General features: G+C 39.1%; 1 protein-coding gene across 4 annotated transcripts in view; it reads right to left on the bottom strand.

Moving 5' to 3' along the window:
- KLHL7 (kelch like family member 7) overlaps window positions 1-22,495 on the bottom strand; it is a 63,594-nt gene that overhangs the window by 3,930 nt on the left and 37,169 nt on the right. For all 4 annotated transcript variants that reach the window (XM_008535629.2, XM_070615898.1, XM_070615899.1 and 1 more), the window contains 4 exons: window positions 18,747-18,889; window positions 4,482-4,722; window positions 1,949-2,150; window positions 303-400 (listed from right to left, as the gene is read on the bottom strand). In XM_008535629.2, coding sequence (XP_008533851.1) covers window positions 303-400; window positions 1,949-2,150; window positions 4,482-4,722; window positions 18,747-18,889 — 684 coding nt within the window. The remainder of the gene's footprint in view (window positions 1-302; window positions 401-1,948; window positions 2,151-4,481; window positions 4,723-18,746; window positions 18,890-22,495) is intronic.

Here is a 22,495-nt window from a genome sequence, read left to right as displayed (position 1 = left end):
TTGTCACTCAATAGTTCTTAAGCTAGTGTGGATACCATTCCTCAGAGGGTATTTGGAAATGTGTGGAAGCTGTCTGAGACTGTCACAATGACTGGTGGCCATTACCCACATTTCATGGACAGGGATGTTAAATGTACTGCAATATTTCATAAAATGTTAGTTCCCAGAAACTATACAAATAAGTCTAACGATGTAAGTGATAAATGCTTGTATCTAGATTTTAAGAACATTTCAATAATTGAAGATAAGGAAATATCAGCAAACTCATTGGGAAAGTTGAACAGTGAATTAACATCACATACCTAAGCCATTCTGACCACCCACAGCAAATATCTTGTCTTTTACAAATACCAGTCCATGATTCTTCCTGGCCTCAATCATTGGACACAGCTCAGTCCACCTGAAAAAGCAAAAGAAAGTTTTTAGTGTACTTGTTCACAGGAAGTAAAAGGACTGCCACTAATTTATAAGAAAGGTCTGTTATCCCAATTAAGTGCTCATTTATCACTCACATACACACACACCTGGAAGGCTAGAAAACAAAAGTTTAACAGTGGTGTTGAGTAATTTATTTATAGGTGGGGTAATAGGGATTTTATTCCTCTCAATTCTGATAGGATATGAGAAACAGAAGCTATCTGAAGACTGTTAACACGTCTTCAGAAGAAATCCATTTGCTGTAGTTCACAATAACTTGTAAAATAGTAACAAAAAGGAAGGGGAAGATACTTAAGAGAATATGAAGCATTAATACTGTCACAAGAGGTTTTAATCAATACTTACATGAGTAAGTAAAACATGAATTCATCACGGGCCTCTAGCAATCAGTAAATTAGTAGTATCTGTTACTATTCACATCCATCTTCAAATCTACACTTAGAACTTCAGGCAGCTCTGGTAACAAAAGTACTATCATTCTGACAAGTTTAATAACTTGTTAGCATGTTGCTATGTTCACAGCCGCTACTAGGAATAAGATTGAGAATATCACGTGGACACAAGTGTTGAAGGATACTAATTCGCAGGTAGCAGCATCATATACACAGACAACTGTGTTTTGCTATTTTTTCTATGAGAGTCAATGCCACCGTCTGCGTACTCTCCAATACAAACAACTGACATTTGTGATTGTGAAGGTGGTAGTGGCACACAAGCCTGTGCTCTTAATATAACATAAACCAAAGACACCAAACAACAACAAAAGGGAAATCTGGCATAAGTGTAATTCTATAATACGGTTATTTATATCTCTTCTTTCAAACAATTTAATAAATTTAATTTTTTAAAACATAATTAGGGCATAATGATTAACTCTGAAATATTGACAACTCTTTTGTTGCCTTATATTTATGTATTTTGTTTGTTTTAAAAATGGTTTGACAGTGGTTGACAGTCAACTTTCATTTTCAGAGCACTCTGTAAGGTAAGGTGGGCAACACTGCTCCTGCTTTCCAGGATAAACACACATGCGCATCTGGGTGAAAAGACCAGCGTACAGCGTGGCCGTGGGCAAGCCAGTACTACGCCTCCATTGCCTGTCCATGCAGCGAGCTTTACAGAGTGAGCTGGCAAGTGCATTAAACACGGGATGTGACTTGGAAAATTTCAATATGCATACCTCTTTCTTCTCCAAATATGTCCATGACATAAAGTAAGAACACGTTTTTATGTATATCTAAGTCTCCTGAAGGTTTAGAATAAAGGAAGTTACACAAAACATACTTCCTTCCTCTTGTAATTCACAGGCAGAGTATGTACGAGGTCCTTGCTCTCTCCAACTTAGAGGCCTTTCCTAAAATTCTGACCCTAGCACATTCAAATGTGTATGTACATTCTTAATACAAGAACTAAATTCTCTTCTTGGGTTCCTTGTGCCTTTGACATCCTCTTCCACTGAGCTTACAGAATACAATTAACTGTGAAATAAGAGTTTTAAATTGATACATACGTTTCTGTGGCAGGATCATAAACTTCACAGGAATTCAGCACTCGCCCAGAAACATTGTTCCCTAAACTTCCACCGCAAACATAGATCAGGCCATTGGCTTCCACCATCCCGTGGCTGCATCGCTGAGTCAGCATGCTGGGCTTTGTGTGCCAGCTTTCAGTTCTTGTATCATAGCATTCAAATAAATACAGAGCTGAGTTTCCTGTAAAAGAAAAGGGCCCAATCATGCTTAACTTAGTGTGTGTGTGTGTGTGTGTGTGTGTGTTTGTGGGCTTGCAGCAAGCTGATGGAGCACTGACTCATGAGTTATTAGAGGGAAGAATATCTTTAAGGTTTGCAGAGTCATTCCTATAGTCAATCAACAATAACAGCAAAAGGAAGGAATAGATTAAGAAAAAGCTAACCCTGTTTGTATAGACTTTAGAAAATATTCAAAAAAGGATCTGTTGGAGAGGCTTATTTATTGGTAACTAAACTTTAGGAAAAAAATTGGTTTGATCTCAAAAAAAAGTCAAATAAGAAACATTCTGGGGCCGTCCTGTGGCAGACTGGTTAAGTTTACGCACTCTGCCTAGGCAGCCCAGGGTTTCACTGGTTTGGATCCTGGGCACGGACATGGCACCACTCATTAGGCCATGTTGAGGCAGTGTCCCATGTGCCACAACTAGAGGGACCCACAACTAAAATATACAACTATATACTGGGGGGATTTGGGGAGAAAAAGCAGAAAAAAAAAAACTGGCAATAGTTGTTAGCTCCGGTGCCAATCTTAAAAAAAAAAAAAAAGAAACATTATGTACATTTTCAAGCTCAGGTGTGCATGATGAGAATTACCCAAACTTCAAACGTTTACATAGAGGGGAGAAACAGCTATTTACACATGGTAAATCCATACCGTAAAATAGGAAAACTACTATTTGATAATATACTAAGGCTTATCATTTAATATTCTATAACAGCCACTGCACCATAACAAAACTGTTCTTCCTGACTACTCTCAGTGGTTGTGTGGGTAAACCCTGAATTCAAGCTTGTGCATTCTTGGGTATACACTCAAGACATCATTGTATGTTTCTGGTGTACTTTATACATTTTAATGGCAAAACGTATATTCATCCTGTTTTAAAACTTCTCTACATTATAGGAGCTCAATAAAGAGTTTTAAAAATGATCCTATTAAAGATCAAGTGCTTTTTTTCCTTCCCAAGAAAAAAGAAGTTAGAACTTTACCAAATTATTTCTCATTTCCCATTCTTCTGGACTTTGCTAATGCTTAAAAACAACAACAACATCCTTATAATTCCCGATTGCAACCAAGACCTATGAAAGCAAAGATCAGAGAGTAACAAATGGAAGAAGCAATGGTCATGGCTAATGATAACTTCTTTTTAAACATTTCCAATTTGGTAGCTTCAGTTAGTTGACACCGGAGGAAATAAACAGTATATAGCAGATGTAACATATTTAAGCAAAAACCTGACTCAGTAGAGCAAATGCTGAAGAAATGAAGTTTTATATAAATATATAGTAATACCACAGAACAGGTACTTTCTATTATTATTATTATTATTAGGATATATTAGATTTGAAATAGGCTGTATTATGACATTCTGTGAAGAATGCTTTTATAAAGGGGAAGTGGTCACCTCTTAAGTCACATTTAGGAAATCACAATATTTCTCGTATTCATTTGGCACCTAGACGGGGGTAAAAATGTAGAACAGATAAATATGCTGCCCAAAAGCAAAACATTCACCAAGGTAATATCAAAATCATCAAAGAAAATAAAAAGACCTAATTAACATTTAAATTCCATACCTTAGGTCTACTTGGTCTTCCTAGTTTTCTTTAGAAGCCCATTATTTAGCTAAAGAAATTACTTGAAAAGATGAAAGCATGTAAAAGCTATTATGTGTCTAGTTTGCACCTAGAACATTCATTTAGAAAAATCATTCATTTAGGAAAAGATCACTACTGGACACTAACAAATTATTCATCAGTGTGAAAGGTTTTTAACACCCACACATCTGGTTCTGATCAATAAGCATCAAACACCATTACTAGTCATTAGATTAAAAAGCTAAAGAACAAAACAAATGAAAAAGATCATTCATACTTTTTTCTCATAGAAAGAAAGCAAAGATAATACAGATTTTAAAAGCTTGAATGTAGTAAAGAGGTCTCAAAGGGTCTGTGAGTAAGCAGAATTCTGCAAGCTTTAAAGCAAGTATATAACATATCCAAAACAACTAATCTAGAACCCAAATCCAGGTGGTGTCAAAGAAAGCTTCATCATGACAAAACAGTGACAATTAACATAATCTAGGAATTTGAAGTTCTTGTAAATTACTGATTTATAAAGGAGTTAAGGTAAACCTTTAGGAAAATGGGCTCTAAAATGCAAGAGATATGTATTTAAATTACATCAAAAAGTATCTGGATAAGTAACACCAATTGTTTATTTAAATATGAAAGCCAAGATACTTGGCTTTAAATCACTTCCCCCAAACAGAAAGACTGAATAAGTCCTTACCGACTTCGGAGCCGCCTGATGTATAAATTTTGCCCTCTGCAGCACAGGCAGCAAGGCTGTCTCGAGGTGTTGGGGGCCCCAGTTTGGAATACCAGCTGTCTTTCACAACATTATAGCAGTCCATTCGTTTTATGGGGAAAAGCTGAGAACCACCCAAAATGTATACTACGTTGTCCCAAAACACACATGCTGCATCTCTTCGTTTTTCAAAGGGGCAGCGGATGTCTGTCCAGCTATAATCCTGTAACCAAAAAGGACAGGAAGTTTTTAGCAAGGGAAAAATATAACTGGAAAGGACAAAAAGATATAGTTGAAAAAATACAAAATGTAAGAATGTGTTAATTTACTAGAGTGCATACAAAAGATCTTTGGCTTGGGGCTGGCCTTGTGGTATAGTGGTTAAGTTTGGCAGACAGCACTGCTTCGGTGGCCCAGGTTCACAGGTTCAGATCCCAGGTGTGGACCTACACCACTCATCAGCCATGCTGTGGCAGTGACTCACATACAAAATAGAGGAAGATGGGTACAGATGTTAGCAAAGGGCTAATCTTTATTTTTCATTTATTTATTTATTTCCCCCCCAGGAAGATTAGCCCTGAGCTAACATCCACTGGCAATCCTCTTCTTTTTGCTGAGGAAGATTGGCCCTGAGCTAACATCTGTGCCTATCTTCCTCAATTTTATATGTTGGACTTGCCACAGTATGACTTGATAAGAAGTGCATAGGTCTGTGCCTGGGATCTGAAGTGCCAAACCCTGGGGCACCGAAGTGGAGCATGTGAACTTAAGCACTGCATCACTGGACAGGCACCTGGCTAACCTTCCTCAAGCAAAAAAGGGAAGACTGGCAACAGATGTTAGCTCCCAGTGAATCTTCCTCAGCTAAAAAAAAAAAAAAAAAAAAAAATTTGGCCCGAGACTCTCATCCAATTTAATCTTGTGTGATTTCTTCAGAACGTTGGTCGGAGCAGAGGGCAAACAGAAGACACTGACTGCTTTGGTTCTTTTCTGGATCTAAAATCAACTTTAATACATTTGGATATATCACCACCACCACAGTCTTCTATTCTTTCTGTTACTGAGGTTAATAATACAAGAAAATTCTAAAATAAGTGGTTTTATTATTTAAAAAAGCTTTTTTTCAAATATAAATACCTCATCCTTTCCCTGCCAGATGCATAGAGTGATATAAAGAATCAATGGATAATACAAAGCTTAAGCTGCCATTATCCTACTGATGCCTAAAGCCAGAAGGTATTATATGGACTTCTGTAAATATTCAGTTGAGCCAGTGTAGTCAGCTGGACTCTTAAAACTGCAATATTTATTATGAAATACTTGAGTAATCTGTTCTGAGTAGCCTGGAAACTCCCTTTTTTCTTCCCAATGATTGCAAATGAGCCCCTATCAATACCTCACAGCAAGGGCTGTGCACAGCACCACTGTTTCCTCGCTCTGTGTGATGACATCCAAGACACCTGTGCCCTTCTATGTACTCCCAGAGCTATAGCATCTTGGACCCTCCCCTTTACTGAGCAAGGAAGCTACTGTGTTCCTGCTGCTTTCTGAAAACGGCTGAAAATAATTAGGATCAGAGAGACATCCAAACAATTCCCCATCTCACTGACCAAAGCAGTGTGTGATTATTAATGTTGAGTTGCTTTGAGAAAAGTCGACTGTTACCTATCATGCTAGTGTGTCCCGTGTTTCAAGCATTCATAGGACTAGATCAAAGTATCATGGAAGATAAGGAATGGTCTCCCAGGAAAAAGAAGAGCCCCTGACGTAGAATACTTGACTCTTGGTGATGAGGAACATTCTGCTTTTTAGGTGCCCAGAAAAACAGAGCCTTAATCCCTTAGGACTTTGTGCTCAAATTACGATCTATGTATCTCCCTGGATTACTCAGTGGTAAACCTACTGGTAGGCATGCAAAACTACAGTATAAACATAACATCTTCCTGAAGCTTCAGTTTTACTCAACGGACACTGAAAAACTGGGGAAAAATATTTTTACTTGTTTTCTTAGAGAAACTGCATACCACAGAATGAAAGAAAGAGATAAAATAATGACCACATTCTACAGGGAGCAATTCCTCAAAGGTGAACTAAATGATTCTTTTACATATTCTGCAAATCTACACCTAATTCCTACCTGACACAGTTCACTAGTGAAGTAACACAATTTCATTAATAAGATACATTGTTAACTCAGTGAATCTCAAGTCTTGTCACTCTTACACCCAATTTATTTGATATTTGTTATTAGAAAGCAATACAGAAACTTTGCCCTATTTCTAAAGATGTCTTCAAGATCTTCCTTAATTAATTTCAGGATGAGAAAGTTGGTCATATATTCTTTTAAATGATCTCCAAGATATGCTACTCTTCAAATTAAAAATAACTGCCCACGCAGGAGCTGGGATTAAACAAACAAACAAAATACTTTTTCTTTTAGCCAGATGAGCTTAAATATTTAGACACTAGGGTATGAAGTTCCAAAGAATGAAATAATTCTGATGAGTCTGGTAACAGAATAGCTCTAACTTTCTAATGCTACTCAGGGATTGGAGTAGGGAATAAATGGGTGCTCATATGTACCTGTCATAAAGGGCTTGGTTATGCTTCAGATTTAAGAATTAAATTGCTGTCTTTGCACTATAAGCCTAAGGGAAGAAGTGTGTATGTGGTGTGTGCATGTGTGAGAGACACATAGGAATAGACACATGCTTCTATCTACTTGCAATCTGGATTCCAATTTCTCTAGAAATCCTCAAGTTTTTAAATATTTCCCAACTCTCCAAATACTGTCAACGGTCATTGTGCATGTTAGATACTAAGGCTGATAAATGCTAACTATGTATAATGTTCTGCCTACTAGTTCTTCTTCTAGGCAGATAAGTAAAATGATCTCTGCAAGAATTTTTACCTAGAATCTGCAAACCAGACTTTATTTCAGCTAAAATTTAGTTTTACACTTGGGCTAATTAAATACACCTGTCAGGAGTTAAATACACCTGTGTTTGAACATCTCTGGCTTTGGAAGAGTGTCTATGGGGGGAGGGGAGCTAATGATCTTCTTTTCCTTATATGTACATGGGTAGACCTCCCTGGGAAGTCTACCTAATTCCCCCAATCTACCCCTCATCCAAAATAGAGTACTCAGAAGGGAATTTGATGTTTGCCTTTTAATAACTTGTTAAACTGCCTAGGAGATGATGTACGTAGATAAAGAAGCAAGGAGAGAAGGGCAAAAATAGATGGGAGGTGAGGCTTGTCAGCTCAGTGGGTATGAGCACCGGGCCTTACCTTAGTGATGAGGCCACTCCCAACCTGGGACCTGCAGGTGGAGGGAGGGCCACTTATGGCTCCCTGCACTCCTAGGCTACAGAGCAACCTAGAGGGACATGCAGCTTTCATGTCAGCAACAAAATGGATGAAGCACGAGTCACAGATGGGGAGGAGTATGTGTGTAGGCAGAGAACTGTTACCCTAAAAATCTAATTTAATTCAGGTGAAGTTTTATTGAGTATTCCATGCAAGGGTCTGTGCTTAGCTGCTGAGAAGATATGAAAATGAGAAAACTGGAAAGCCTGGAAAAGACGCAGGTAGCAAGATTTCTTAAGTTTTGAACTATCACCTACATACGCGTCCATACATATACACAGGCAGACACACCCAGGTAGAAAGTCCTGTCTTCCTTGGTCCTAGTCAGCCTTTCTTGTCTCTGCTGTGATATAGCACATTCTAGACTTCTTTCCAGCTCAAGATTCCTTTCCTTCTTGCAGGCTTCCCCGATTTCCTTTTCCTGAATCCCCACTGCACTGAAGTGGACTTGATGACTGAGCACTTGGTCACATCTTGCCCTGTGTTGTCTTCCAACTGAAGTACAATGCTACAGGACAGTGTAGTCAAAGCATGTGCTTCTTGAGATGAGGGGCTGTAATATTTTCTCTAATTGCCTCAAGGCAAAAACATCAGCCTGCTATTTTCCTTGAGACTACGGATTGATTTTATATAATCTGTAGTCTGAAAGCACATGAATCCTCAAATAATAGAAACACTACAGATGTAGATTTTAATAATGAAGACAACTAAAGTCCAAACTAAAAGAAATACTTTTTACTTCTAAGACTGGAGAACTTTATTTTGCATCATTTTGAGAGGAAACCAAGCCAAATTAGGGAAGACAGAGTCTTAGAAAAAAAAGAAAGCAAAATTAACAAAATGATAAAACCATAGATTCCTTGCAGAAACCTCAAAGAGGTAATCAATTTGAATTTAAGATGATCAAATTATAAACACTTTCTCTTAAGCCATTATATGACTTAATTTCTAAACGCTGTTACAAAAAAATCAGAACTATGGCAACAATCTATATAGAAAGTAGGTTTATGCCAGATGCCAGAACATTCCTAGAAGTAGTTTCATGAAAATTACATAACAACACTTTTGGCTTCCTTCACTTCACAAGGTCACAAAGAATATAGCCCTAAGGAGCTCGGAATCTTGGGTACCAAGCTGGGCTCTGTGTGGAGGAGCCCTGGGTCTCATCTAAGTCACTTAACTTCTCAGGGACGTTAGTGTTCTCATCTGTAAAACAAAAAGACGAAACTAGATGATCTAAGGGCCCGTCCCTCTCAGCCCTAAAATCCAATGATCTTAGGGTCCAAATGACGTAGAATGTATCACTAAACAAAGAGCTACTATTAATTTATTCATCACTGAGCACTTCCCTTTCCAGGAACTATGCTGAAATACCTTAAAACATTTTCTTATTTAATTTCCTCAATAACTCTACGAGGTAATATCCCCATTTTACAGATAAGAAAACTAAATCGTAGAGACGTTAAGCCCTTTATTAAAGGTCACAGAGTAAGAAAGTGGTGAATCCAAGACTGAAGTCTACCACCTCCAGACTCCAAAGCTGTGCTCTTAACCCCTGCACTGCCCTGCTTCTCTAAAAATCTTACGGAACACTGGATTGGGAGTGGAGCAAGGGTTCTTCTTGTTCCTATTGTTTTTCTAGCTAAGTGACTCTGGGCACTTGACTTGACACTGAATGACCTCAACAGTCTCATCTGTAAAATCAGGAGGTTGGCAGGATGGCTGCTGAGGTCCTCTACTGCCTCCACATCTTACCACTTACAAACACAATGCTCAACTGGCAAAACCATAGCTTCTGTGAAAATAGGGATTTTCCCCATGTCTTTGTGTGCTATCTGGCCCAGGACTTAGCATACTGAAGGGAATGTTTTTATTGGGTGATAGGTCACATTTATAGAAAGGTATCATCCAACAGAGCCACCTTCATTCTTAACCTTCCAAAGGGCAGAGACTGTAGATGCTGCATCAGCTCCTGGTCCGGACCAGTTCCTCACTGCAGTGCTGTCTTTAAATTACACTGACTCCTGTGTGCTTCTTGTCACTATGGCTTCTGGTCCTGCAGTGGCTGCAACACCGAGGAACAGGGAGAGCTGTCACCAACCAACACACATTACCTGGGGTTAGGGACCAGGATTACATCTCCTTTTTTGGTAAATCTAAATACTTGCCATTTATATCCCTTTACTAGAACAACTGTTCTCCTAGGAATTTACCCTGAAGAAAAAACTAGATAGTGTACAAAGTTGGCATATACAAGAGTGTTTCACTGCAGGGGTATTCTAATAGGGAAAAACTAGAAATTGGCCAAATATGCATGAAGAAGATAGGTATTAAATAAGCTACGGTATATCCTTATGATGGACTACTCTGCAGCCTTCAAAAGGATGGTATTTTCAATACATGAAAATATCTCCATAATATAATACTGAGAGACTAAAAAACGTTTTGCAAAATAGCATGTATGGTATGATCTCATATACTTAAAATGAGAGGACTGGAATGGTGTTCACTACCTATTGATAACTGTCTTTCAAAATTGGGAGCTCTTTGGCTTCCTCCTTTATATCTTGCTATATTTGAATTTTCTACAATGAGCATGTATTACTTTCTTTAAACAGAAAAAGTAAATGCAACAATCAGGGAAATGGTGCCAAAAGTATGGTACAAGGAAAACAACTGCTTCTAACAGCAGACGCCTATAATAATAAGTGTTTTAACAGAAACATGAAATGAAAATGAATTTAAGTCAAAGGCCTTAAGAATTGAAAAACTAAAACAGCTATCATACTATGAGGCTGAATTCCAACTACAGGATGGATCAGAGTCGTTGCCTTTCTTTCAAATGGCATGTTTATTAGAACACTCCAGTTTTGCAGAAGTAAACACTTGATTGTGCCATTTTGAAATGCACTCATTTTCAACAGGGTTACACAAATATTTATGGAAACATATTAACATCCCAAGTCCAGAAAGGGATTAATAATCAGCCATTAGGAGAAAATACTCCTGTAACTTAAGTTCTTCAACAAATAGAGCATTGTAGCTAGAAAAAAAAACTTCCATAGTTGGGGGAGGGCATGATTGTGTTGTTGTCAGCTGTTAGATAAAATTCAGAACAATGAACACAAGAATAGGCATTTCTCAGCTGTTAAAATTAGCGAGGCATCTGAAGTGAGGACAGCGACCAGCTCAAAGGGAATTGCTAATTAAGATTAACTGCTGCTTTATAAAGTAACAAAATGTTCTTCCCCTCCACTCTCAAACCAAAACCACACCACCAAAAAACAAAACTCAAACCTAAACTACTCAGAAATTTGAGTATGAAATGAAACTCAGTCCCAAAGTGAAACCTGATATGGATATTATGCTCAATACAAGCCGTTGTCCTTTGCGTAGAAAATAAATGAAACGGTAGGGAAGAATCCCAGTGTGAGCTCCCCGCCAGTTACCTCAACACAAGATTTGCCTTTAAACAGACTTGACGTGTAAGTTTTAATCTCGGCACAGCAAAGGATATCTGTTGCCAATCTTCCTCCTTTTTCACGTGAGCCACCGCCACAGCATGGCCAATGACAGACAAGTGGTGTGGTTCTGTGCCCGGGAACCAAACCCGGGCGGCTGAAGCAGAACGTGCCAAACTTTAACCACTAGGCCATCGGGGCTGGCTGCAAGGTATACTACACTTTAAAGATTGTCTCAGATCCAAAAATGCAGTAACATACTCATTTAATAAAATGTTCTCACCAACGGGACAAACAGCCACTCTGTGCTCACATGTGCAGAGTATAGGAGGCAACACAGAGGGACAAGAGGTTTGGAAGAGGTAGGGAAGGTGAAGGGAAAAAAGAAAATGGAGATGATGGTAAGCCTTTCTACATTTAAATACAGGAAAATGAGAAAACCTAAGGATGTCACAGAGAAAATGACTGAGTGAATGAAGATAAAGAAAAGGAGGGAGTCAGAGGAATATAACTGATATTCACACAAATCCTGAGATTTAAACTGCTTGTGTTCAGACCAGAAAACTGAAGTTTAGAAAGTCTGATTGACTTGTCTAAGGTCATATACCTAGACTTGAAATGCTCTTTCTACAAAACTGCCTTCCTTTAAAAAAAAAAAGAAAAGAAAAAAGGCCTTACAAAAGAAAAAAGAACAATGACCTAGTCCTTCAGTTCTCCCACATGTCTATTTTCTTTTTCAAAGCACAAAGTTAGGGGCCAGCCCAGTGGCACAGCAGTTAAGCGTGCATGTTCGACTTCAGCGGCCAGGGGTTCGCCGGTTCTGATCCCAGGTGCGGATATGGCACTGCTTGGCAAGCCATGTTGTGGTAGGCATCCCATATATAAAGTAGAGGAAGATGGGCATGGATGTTAGCTCAAGGCCAGTCCTCCTCAGCACAAAGAGGAGAATTGGCAGCAGATGTTAGCTCAGGGCTAATCTTCCTCAAAAAAAAGAAAGAAAAAAAAGCACAAAGTTAGATTCCATTCAGTTAAGTAAATACTCTGGGAAGCGTTTACAAAAAATTTTAATAATCATACTTATCAGGCCAAAAAAATGCATTCATACTTAGGATTCCATATATTCTTGTCTTTTCTCTTTCTTCCCATCAAAACTCTACCAATAACTTTCCCTCAAAAAAGCCTCCATGAAGCTTCCATAGACAAACCCAATTTAGGGGGATCTCTTCCTTTCACACCACCTAGGCCGTCACTGTCTATCCCACATCGGACATTTAACTGGCTACGTTCAGTGGCCGCCTCACTGCCCTCAGCTTCTGTGTTCTCTCACTGCCTCATGCTTCTGTGTACAGCTCATGCACTAGGAGTTGGAGGATAGGACCATGATATACGTGTCTTTCACATTCCCAGCTGCTACCCAACCCATAAATTTCAAATTCTAGATGAACTGTGATACTGGTAAATATATGCTAAAATGTTGTTTAAATTATACTTTTACAACCAGTTAACTGTACAATATGCTGTCATACAATACGCTCTGTTGTTTGTAACAACTGAGGATAACTATTATACCTGATCACCAATTTTCAAGGAAAATAATCCACACCAAACCTATCTGAACATGATTTAATACTTCTAGTTATTGTGCCTCTGGGTCATTGCATGAACAATTACCAGCGGTAGCTGACCGCAATTTTCAGGTGCTATGCCTTCTCTGTTGGTTATTCCTCTAACCCTGCACTCATGTGCCTGCTACCCTCCAGCTAGTTCGAAGATGGCTCGAGTCCCTTAAAACATCACCCCACAGAGACACCATTCCTAGTTACCTCATCCCTTTCCACTTACAGCCCTTAATCAAATAGCTATCCTTCTGTTTCCACTCTCTTGGAGCCTTTTCAGGGGACTGATCCATTAATTTACATTACTTATGGCTGGCTGTGGCTTATGGAGAATGAGTTTGATGTCATTCCTTCCAGGGTTAGTCATGTTTTCACTGGGGTTTCTTGCAGGTGCAGTGACTTAACACAAAAGGAAACAGATCCCTGAAGGTGGGAACTTCAGGCACTGCACCCATGTGGGGTGGAAGGGGCCATGAGGTTGCTTTTTAGAACAACACTATAAAACAGTATGTTATGGAGACGCTTGAAAAGAAAAAGACTGAGACTCTCAATAACCCTATTTTGGAAGAGACTCTAGGAAGCCAGAGCACTGCACAGTTTACCTCGGAACGTGTTCCAATCTCTTCTTCTATATGAGTGTGAGGACCACCTATCTAACCAAACTGCTTGGAAAAAATCACGCGTGAGGAATACTTACTTTGCACGAGCTGTAAGAACACCGATTTTTACCCTAGGTGACTATTATATCGACAACTAAGGAAGCTTAAGGGATACCCATGACAACACGTACTTGCATTCCAGCAACGTCAGTCCCTGGAGCGCACAGCTATGGGTCCATGCCACCTGGGATGACTGCTGCCCATTTTGGACATTTGTTCCTGCAGGTGTTCCTGATCCTTTTAACAGTGCTCGCTCTCTTACTTTAGTGCACTGCTTCTACAACACTCTTTTGCCTGCGGCAAACACTACTGATACACGCTTAAAAGCCTCATTAATTTTTAATATAACATCATTTTCCTTAAGCTTTATACTCCTTTTATGCACATGATCTCTTAAAATCCTATGCGATGTGGAACTGCTGGTTTCCATCCTGCTCACCCTGTCTCCGCAGTGAGGGCCCATTTAAGAGGGAAGGTGGCTATGACACTGTGAGAAAAGGCACCGTTTTTCCAACAGGAAAATGTGTCCCGAGTTGAATTTTATTTCTTTTGATTTAGGGCCCAGCCAATCTCATAAAACCAACTGATAAAATTGTTTGTGAAATGCTGTACGAAGTTATACTGGTTCATTCATCCTCACAGACTTGAGTACCCACATTGGGTGGGACACTAAGCTCAGTGATAAGTCTACTGGAGATTTCTGAGTAAGAAAATGTACTCAGGGTACATCTTCCGAACCTGATGGTTCCACATAACGGGGCACCATGGTTTTCTGCCTTTGTAACTTACAGGCTCTGGCCCTCACTCCTTGTTTGTTTTTGGCAGGGCATATGCAGAATCCTTTTTTCTCTAGAGCAAAGTCTCCTAATTCTCCACCACATAAAGTAGCCAGCCTTCCAAAGCTCCGCAGTGGTGGAGCTTACAAAGCTCTAAACTCTCAGAGCCCATTGTTACACTGACAAGAAGAGTCCAAATAAAAACTGGTCAATTAAGTCAACTTTTATTTAGGCATCAATACCATAAGACATTCCCATCCTACAATTTGAGGACACCAATACTAAGAGAATAGAGCACTGGATACAGATAAATAACTCTTTTAGTAACAACTAAGCACTTGAAAACTTTAAAAACAGGGACAGGTGGGGAAGGGGAGGCTGAGCAGGCTTTATAAAAGGACCATAACAAGAACAGTATCATTTCAATTCAATATAGCAACCAAAGACTTCTTTTTCTGTTAATACTCAGGAAAAAATTTTTCTTTCTTATCATTTTTCAATCAGCAATTAATACAAATATTTGTCTCCTCTCATCAGCTATCCAAGGAATATCTAAAGATAACAGTTTATAGGGATATTGGCTTAATTCTGGAGAATTCAATTAAGTAGTACTGCTTAAATTGTCCCCTTTGAAGGAAATCAATTCAATGAAAATGACCATTTTTGGCTGGTATAGGCCACACACAAGTGGATCCCATTTAATACTAGTTAAAATCATTTTAACATTTCTGAAAATATTAAGTTCAGGAATTTTAAAATAAAACAATTCCTACACAGTATTTCTTATTAAGCAGTCTATTGGAATTGAATAATGAAATAATGTTCATTTTGGGAGATTCAAGGTTAATGAGAATTTATAATGAAATCAGCCCCCTAATTGTTTCATATTAGAAATAACAAAGACTAATCTACTTACATTAAAATACTATATACAAATAATAGTAAATAGTGAAAGTCTTTCAAGATGAAGTTTTACAGGAAAAAAAAGAGGGGAGGGGCTGGTACTTCTAATAGAAACATTTAATAAATGAATGTGATTCTAAGAGTGTTAGTGTCAGGAAATAAGGGATAATTGATGAAATGAGGATGTTTTTATTGGTAATTATTGCTTCAATTATTTTAATTTTTCCACCAGAAGTCTAAAAATTTGTGGTTGAACATACAAAAGATTAATTACTTATGGACCACTTTTAAGAGCAAAGTAAGACATCAAATGAGAATTCTGAAGTTACAATCTCACTTCCAGGCTCGTGTAGAACATGCATCTCTTTTCAACTGTCCAATAAAAAAAAAAAAAAATCAAGGAAAGTGTTAGAACTACAGACCAAAAACAAAGTGCTAAGAGTCATTCCACATTTGCCTTATTCTAGAAACAATGTTACACTGCCTCTTAAATTAAATCAGGACTCTCCGTGTCCCTCTGTACATCACAATAGCCATCTACTTTATTTTAGGGTCAACTATTTTATACAAAATCTTGGTTTAATTGCGTTTTAACTGCCAAAATCAACACCATAGTTAGGTTTTGGGAAACAAGAAGGGTGTAACCATTAGCAACACCTGAAAGCTTGTGGTTTGTAGAATTCTAATTTAAACTGCTATGATTTCAGTTTTTGCTTGGGGAAAAAAAGTATATTTATCATTTTCCTGCTCTTAGCTCAAAAAGGATCCTGAAAAATTAAAAAACACATTAAATAGCCACTGAGATTTCAATAGTATTAACTTTACCTGGTGTAAAACAGATGTGTAGGTGTATCAACCTCTTAAGCATACTAACATTGTGCTTATTGGATTGTACTGCACAGGCCATGAAGCCTCATGGTACCTGCCAGTCACCCAGTCTTCTACTGAGAAAGGAAGACAGATGTCTTTAGGAAAAAGTCAGGCTACATTCTGGAGATGGAGGAATGAATCAGAGATAGATGTAGGAGCTGAGAGCAGCCCAATAAGAACAGTCCAGATAGGAATGAGTACAATCTAACCTGATCCTGCCTCCTTGAGGAGGTGGTGTTGTTATCTGGCAGCATATATATCCTGAGTTATGACGCTAAGACTTACGGCAAGAAAGAGAAGCTGTTGCAAGTCTCCTTCTCTACCAAATTAGGGGAGGAACTGCTGAGACTGGTGACTCTGATGGTTGGAGCAGGGCCAGACGTGGTCTTCTTACTGGACTAGATTAAAATCACCACTACAACTTGGCCTACAGCTAACAGTTTGGCTAATGTGTATTGCTGTTCCTGTCTGCCCAGTCCATTAGATGGAATTTCTTTTCAGCTGGCAGGGAAAATAAAATAACTTCATGATCTGACCTCGAGGATCTCTTGACTCTCTAGCTCTGCCATAATCTAAGCTGCAGGAGTAGGCCAACCTACTTTAAGCAGGTACCATTTCTTCAGGAAATAGCTCCTGGCTGGCTGCTAGGTTCTGACAGCAAATGTCTGACACCAAGGGAAACCATATGACCACATCATTAACCCATTTTGACTAGTTTTATCTGATCTACCTAATTACACAGATAGCATGCCTTCAACCAGTAATGTGGTATGTAAACACAGACTGGGCTTATGGAGGTCCCAAAGGCCCAGAATACCTAAAAAGGATAATCACAACTCCTACCCAGTACCTTCACCTGATTCATTGTCTTAGCCCTCAACCCAGGTTATGTCTTCATGGTGGTGTTCCCTATAAATCAGCTGATAAATCTGAGACTGAGTTTGATTCATTTGTGATAGTAACAGCCAAAAATGGACTGCTAAAGCATTATAGCCCCTTCAGGAATGGTACTGAAGGATAACACGATACAGAAGAAACATATTCTGAATTGGCAACATTTCAAGCAGTTGCTTTTATTGTCCATTGCACTTTTCAGGAGAGAAAGCCTAAGGTCAGTTTTTATCAATTCCTGGACAGTGGCTAATGGTTTACCCAGATGGATGTAGATTTGAAATAAGCAAGAATGGAAGATTGCTGACAAGGAGATTTGAGGAAGGATAATGTTAGATGGGCCTCCAGAAACTTATGTCCCATGTGAATTCTTATCAGATTGCCCAGAACTGCAGAAAAGTCTCTTAATAATCATATGGACAGGACTGCATCTATATCTTTCCTCCCCAATTGGATGCTTGCTCAATGGGCTTCTGAGTGACCACAGTGGCAGTGAGAGAGGCTGCATAAGCCAGCAGCGATAGAAGCTAATGGACTTGCCCTCTCTAAGGTCAACATGGCTATTCACTACTGGCCAGTACCCACTTTGTCAGCAATATTGACCAATCCTAAGCCCTTTATTTGTTACCATACCTTGAGGGAACCAGTCAGTTATGAAATACCAGGCTAACTACACTGGGACCCTTCCACTGTTGAAGGGACAGTGCTTTCCCCTCATTGGAAATGATACTTATTCTGGATTCGGATTGGCCTTTGCTGTCTCTTGCACCCTTTACACCATACGTGTTTTTATAAATGCCTTGTATATCACCACTACAGTATTACACAGAATGCCTCCACAGACCCACTTCACAGAGCAAGAAGTATCAGACAAGCATCCTGATGTTGACAGGATGCTCTGGACTCATTAGGTCTATCATCAACCAAAAATGGGGCAACAAAATGATAAAAGAGACCATTATGTGCTTAGATTCAATATCAGTTATGGATACCACCTTATACAGGTGGGGTGGTATCTTTCAGGACTGTGGTATTTGCTCTGCCCCAGCAATATATGCAGTACCAGCAAAATATGGTATTGTCTCTCCCACAGCCAAAAACCACAGTTCTAAGAAACAAGGGGTAGAAACATGAGTGGGTTCTCTCAAGATTATAACTAATAATTTATTTTTTAAAAATTGTGTGTTCCTGGACCTATTACTCAGGATCTTCTAGCCCACCTTGCATAACATGTACTAGAAAACACATTAAAATAGGTGATAATTTCTAGAAGGTTAGATTAAAAGTAATTTTATCTTTTTTCTTTGTCATTTTCTAGGTTTTCCCAATTTTCTAAAATGACTGTGTGTTATTTTATATTAAAACATAATTACTAAAGAAAGAAAATTCTGGCTCCAGAAATAGATTTTCATTGAAAACGGCACATAGGGAAAGTAAGGAGTTGCTAACAAAACATATAGGAGACCGAGCTTTCTATTTTCTTTGAGAGTGGTTACTATGCAGTGCTCCAGAGCAATTACCAAAACATGTGAAACTAAGTCTCAACGTCCTTCTCTGTAAAATGAAGATACTATGTATCTCATAAGATGTGTGAAAGAACACCATCAACTGTAACATCCCTAAGGGCATGAGTTATTACTACTGGTGGTAGGTCAGTGTCTACGTGCTTTCAAAACAAAAAACAAGAATAAAAATTAGTTACCTTTGGATTAAAATATCTACAAGATTGTGGCTGGGAGCCTCCAAACAGGGCTATGCGGTAGTCATGTTTCTTTCTTCTGGGCCTTGTGCCTTCTACCAGTTCTTCTCGATCTTCTGGAGACAGTAGATGATACCTCATTCCACCTGTAGAAAAAGACATGGTAACTCTTCAAGAACTTCAGGCACTTTAATGGTTTAAAAAGGCAATACTCAGACATAATCATGCTTTTATTTTTGTCATCTCCCCATAGTATTCAAGCAAAGAGGGAGGGGGAAGAGGCAGGATAAATGTGTAAGGATCTGAGTCCTATCCAATTGATTCTTCTCAGCAATCATCACTATTCTAAGGTTGCCCCACCCACTTAGTATACACCACTGAATTACCTAGGTCTTCAAGCAATAGTTAAATCCGGATGTCCTAATCCAGTGGTTCACAATCTTAACTGTACGCTACAATCACCTAGGAAATCTCTGTAACTATGTACACCTGGGCCCTACCACAGACCAATTAAAATTCTCTGATGGCTGGGCCCAGGTACTGGTATTGCCACTTAAAATGTGGTTCAAAGACCAGCAGCTTCAGCATCTGCGAGTTTCTTAGAAATACTGAATCCCAGAACTTACCCTTGACCTAGTGAATCAGAATCTACATATTTAACAAAATCCCAAGGTAATTCAGATGCTCGTAAAACTTTGAGAAGTACCGCCTTAGAGGATTCTAAAATGCAATGAAGATTCAGAACTATTGTGATATAACGGGACCCTTTCCCTTCAGCAATTCCTTAATTTCGTCAAGGGCCACTTAACAAAAACTGTTGTAAGGTATCACCTTCAATCAGTGTGGGAAAAGGTGGATAATTCAATAAAAGATGTTAGACAATAATATGGAGAAAAAATTGTACCCCTACCTCATATTTTACTTTAATGTAAACTCCAAATCAACAGAATATTTGAATATGCAAAATTTCATAAATGCACTAAAAGAAAAATATAATAGTTAAAAAAAAAAAAAAAACAGGCCCAGAATCAGGAAGCCTAAGAAAAGACAAAACACACAGAAGCCATGAAAAAGATATTTAGACTTAACTACATAAAATTTCAGGGTAAATTACTGCATGGCAAAAAGAAAAAACAACCAAAAGATAATGACAAAATAGGAAAATATTTATTAATCATATAAAAGAAATATAAAAGATACCCCATTGCTTAATAATAACATTAAGACCACCAACTTAATAGAAAATTAAATGAAGTATCTGAACACAGTTCACAGAAAAAGAACCTTAACAACTTTTTTTTTTTTTGTGTGTGAGGAAGATTAGCCCTGAGCTAACATCTGCTGCCAATCGTCCTGTTTTTGCTGAGGAAGACTGGCCCTGAGCTAACATCCGTGCCCATCCTCCTCTACTTTATATGTGGGACGCCTACCACAGCATGGCTTGCCAAGCATTGCCATGTCTGCACTCGGGATCCGAACCAGGCAACCCTGGGCCGCCGAGAAGCGGAACGTGTGAACTTAACTGCTGCACCACGGGTACGGCCCCTCAACAACTCTTAAACATAGGAAAAGATGCTCAAGTGTTCAAGTCAGAGAAACACAAATTAAAATCATACTTTTTCACTCATCAGATTGGCTAAGATCAAACTGTCTAAAACACAGTAGATGATAAAGCGGGGAGAGGCAGCACCCTCCTACACTGCGGGTGGGGATGTGGATGGGTACAAACTATCTGGAGGGCAATACAGCATGATCCATGAAAATTACAAATGCCCTTGAGCCCAAGAATGCCCCTTCTAGGAGTTGATCAACCTAAAGTACACTGTCAGGGAAGTGGCTAAAAAATGTGGCTATTGAGAAGAATGAGAAATAGTAATATGTACACGTGTACACATGGAATGATCTCCAAGAAATAATGTGGAATGAAAAAAAGCAAGATACAGAACAGTATACAGAGTGTGATATCATTTGTTTTAAAAATTTACATTGTTTATGCATATCTACACACATTTTATACATAGTAAGTTATACATGCATATGCAAGAAAACGACTGTGTACACACACTTACACCTCTGGAAGGACATACAAGATAATAATGGTAACCTCCAGCATGAGGGGACGAGTGGATAGGGAACAGGGGTATCAGACTGACTGACTTTTCACTCTATACCCTTTTATACCTTTTTGAATTATACTTGGTGTGCAGTACGTATTACTGGCCCCAAAATAAAACAAACAATTGTAAACAGCACATGCAAAAACACTTCTGAGGCTGTGTTGGCCTTTATAAGAGGAATAGAGAGAGGACAGGTTTGGAGAATAGTTTGTGAGTGAATGAGCATCAATATTTAGCATTTCCTTCCATTTCAGAGTGTGAGTAGCAGCCCTGGCATTAGAACAGCTAGAAACCTCAGCAGCCAAGGCTCTGGTGCGTGTTCTAGGTCAGGGGTCAAACTTTGTCTATAAAGGGCCAGAGAGTACATACTTCAGGCTTTGCAGGTCACATATGGCCTCTGTCAGATATTCTTCGTTTGTTTTTCACAATCCTTTACAAATGTAAACACCACAGCTCAAGGCTGGCTTAACCATGTGGGGTGCAGTTTGCTGACCTCACTCCCCACTCCTCCTGCTCTAGGTCTAAGACAGGGGCGTTTTTTTTTGAAAACTGGCCCTGAGCTAACATCTGTGCCCATCTTCCTCTACTTTATACGTGGGACACCTACCACAGCATGGCTTGCCAAGTGGTACAATGTCCGCACCCAGGATCTAAACCAGCAAATCCCAGGCTGCCGAAGCAGAATGTCCGAGCTTAACCACTGCGCCACCAGGCTGGCCCCCAAGACAGTGGTTCCTAAAGTGTGGTTCCCTGATCAGCAGCAGTAGCATCACCTGGGGACGCTAGAAATCCAAATTATTGGACACTACCCCAGACTTTCTGATTAGAAACTCTGGGGTTTGAGTGTCACTGTTCTAGAAGGTTCCACACAGGCCACAGGAATCTGTGGAATCTATGAGCACAAACCCCCAACAAGTGAAGACAGGTGGCAGGGAAGGAAACAGGAGGGAACTGTTTCTAGGCAACAAGCCATTGGGTAAAAGTGGCTGACTATGGTCAACTGTGCTGAGCTGCGACTCCTTCACTGAGGGGTTTTTCCTCTCCAAGGTCAGGGCTGAGCACAAACACTCTGGCACCTTTCTGGGTGGTGCTCTTTGCTCCTTAGGCTTATTCCTTCAGGAGTTATTCCTTTGAGAGTTAGGTATGGTCGTTTGCAAATCCTGAGTAAGAACTTTGGCCCCTGGAGTGACTCTGACTCTGTTCTTCATTTCTATTTTATAGCTCATTTCCGTTTAGTTGTAAATTCTTTTACTTTAGTTTTATTCTATTTTTCTTCATCTTTTCTGTTTTTCTTCTACTCTCAAAAGGCAGCACTAAGTCAGATGGTAGGAAGATAACTGATGATCTGAAGAAGGGAGGCTAGAGGCCTTCTTCTCCCCATTTAGCTCTGCCTAGGTCCCAAAACCTGGAAGAGTTTCAGCTGTTTGCATTTAGTCATAGAGTTATAAAACAACTGATTGCTCTTTATTTTTAAAAAAAGGAAAAGAAAAATTTAATAAGCTTAGTAAATCAAAAACTAAACAAAACTTCCTGCTCAAGTGGCTAATCTCTACACTTTGGTGAATTTCTGCAATAATTCTGCTATCTTGTTTCTAAATCAATGCAGAATTCACGTAACGCTATACTCTGACTGAG

Source organism: Equus przewalskii, chromosome 4 (assembly GCF_037783145.1).
Source record: "Equus przewalskii isolate Varuska chromosome 4, EquPr2, whole genome shotgun sequence".
Classification (NCBI taxonomy): domain Eukaryota; kingdom Metazoa; phylum Chordata; class Mammalia; order Perissodactyla; family Equidae; genus Equus; species Equus przewalskii.
Note: the sequence above shows the minus strand (reverse complement) of the source record. Positions and strands in the feature narration are given on the sequence as shown.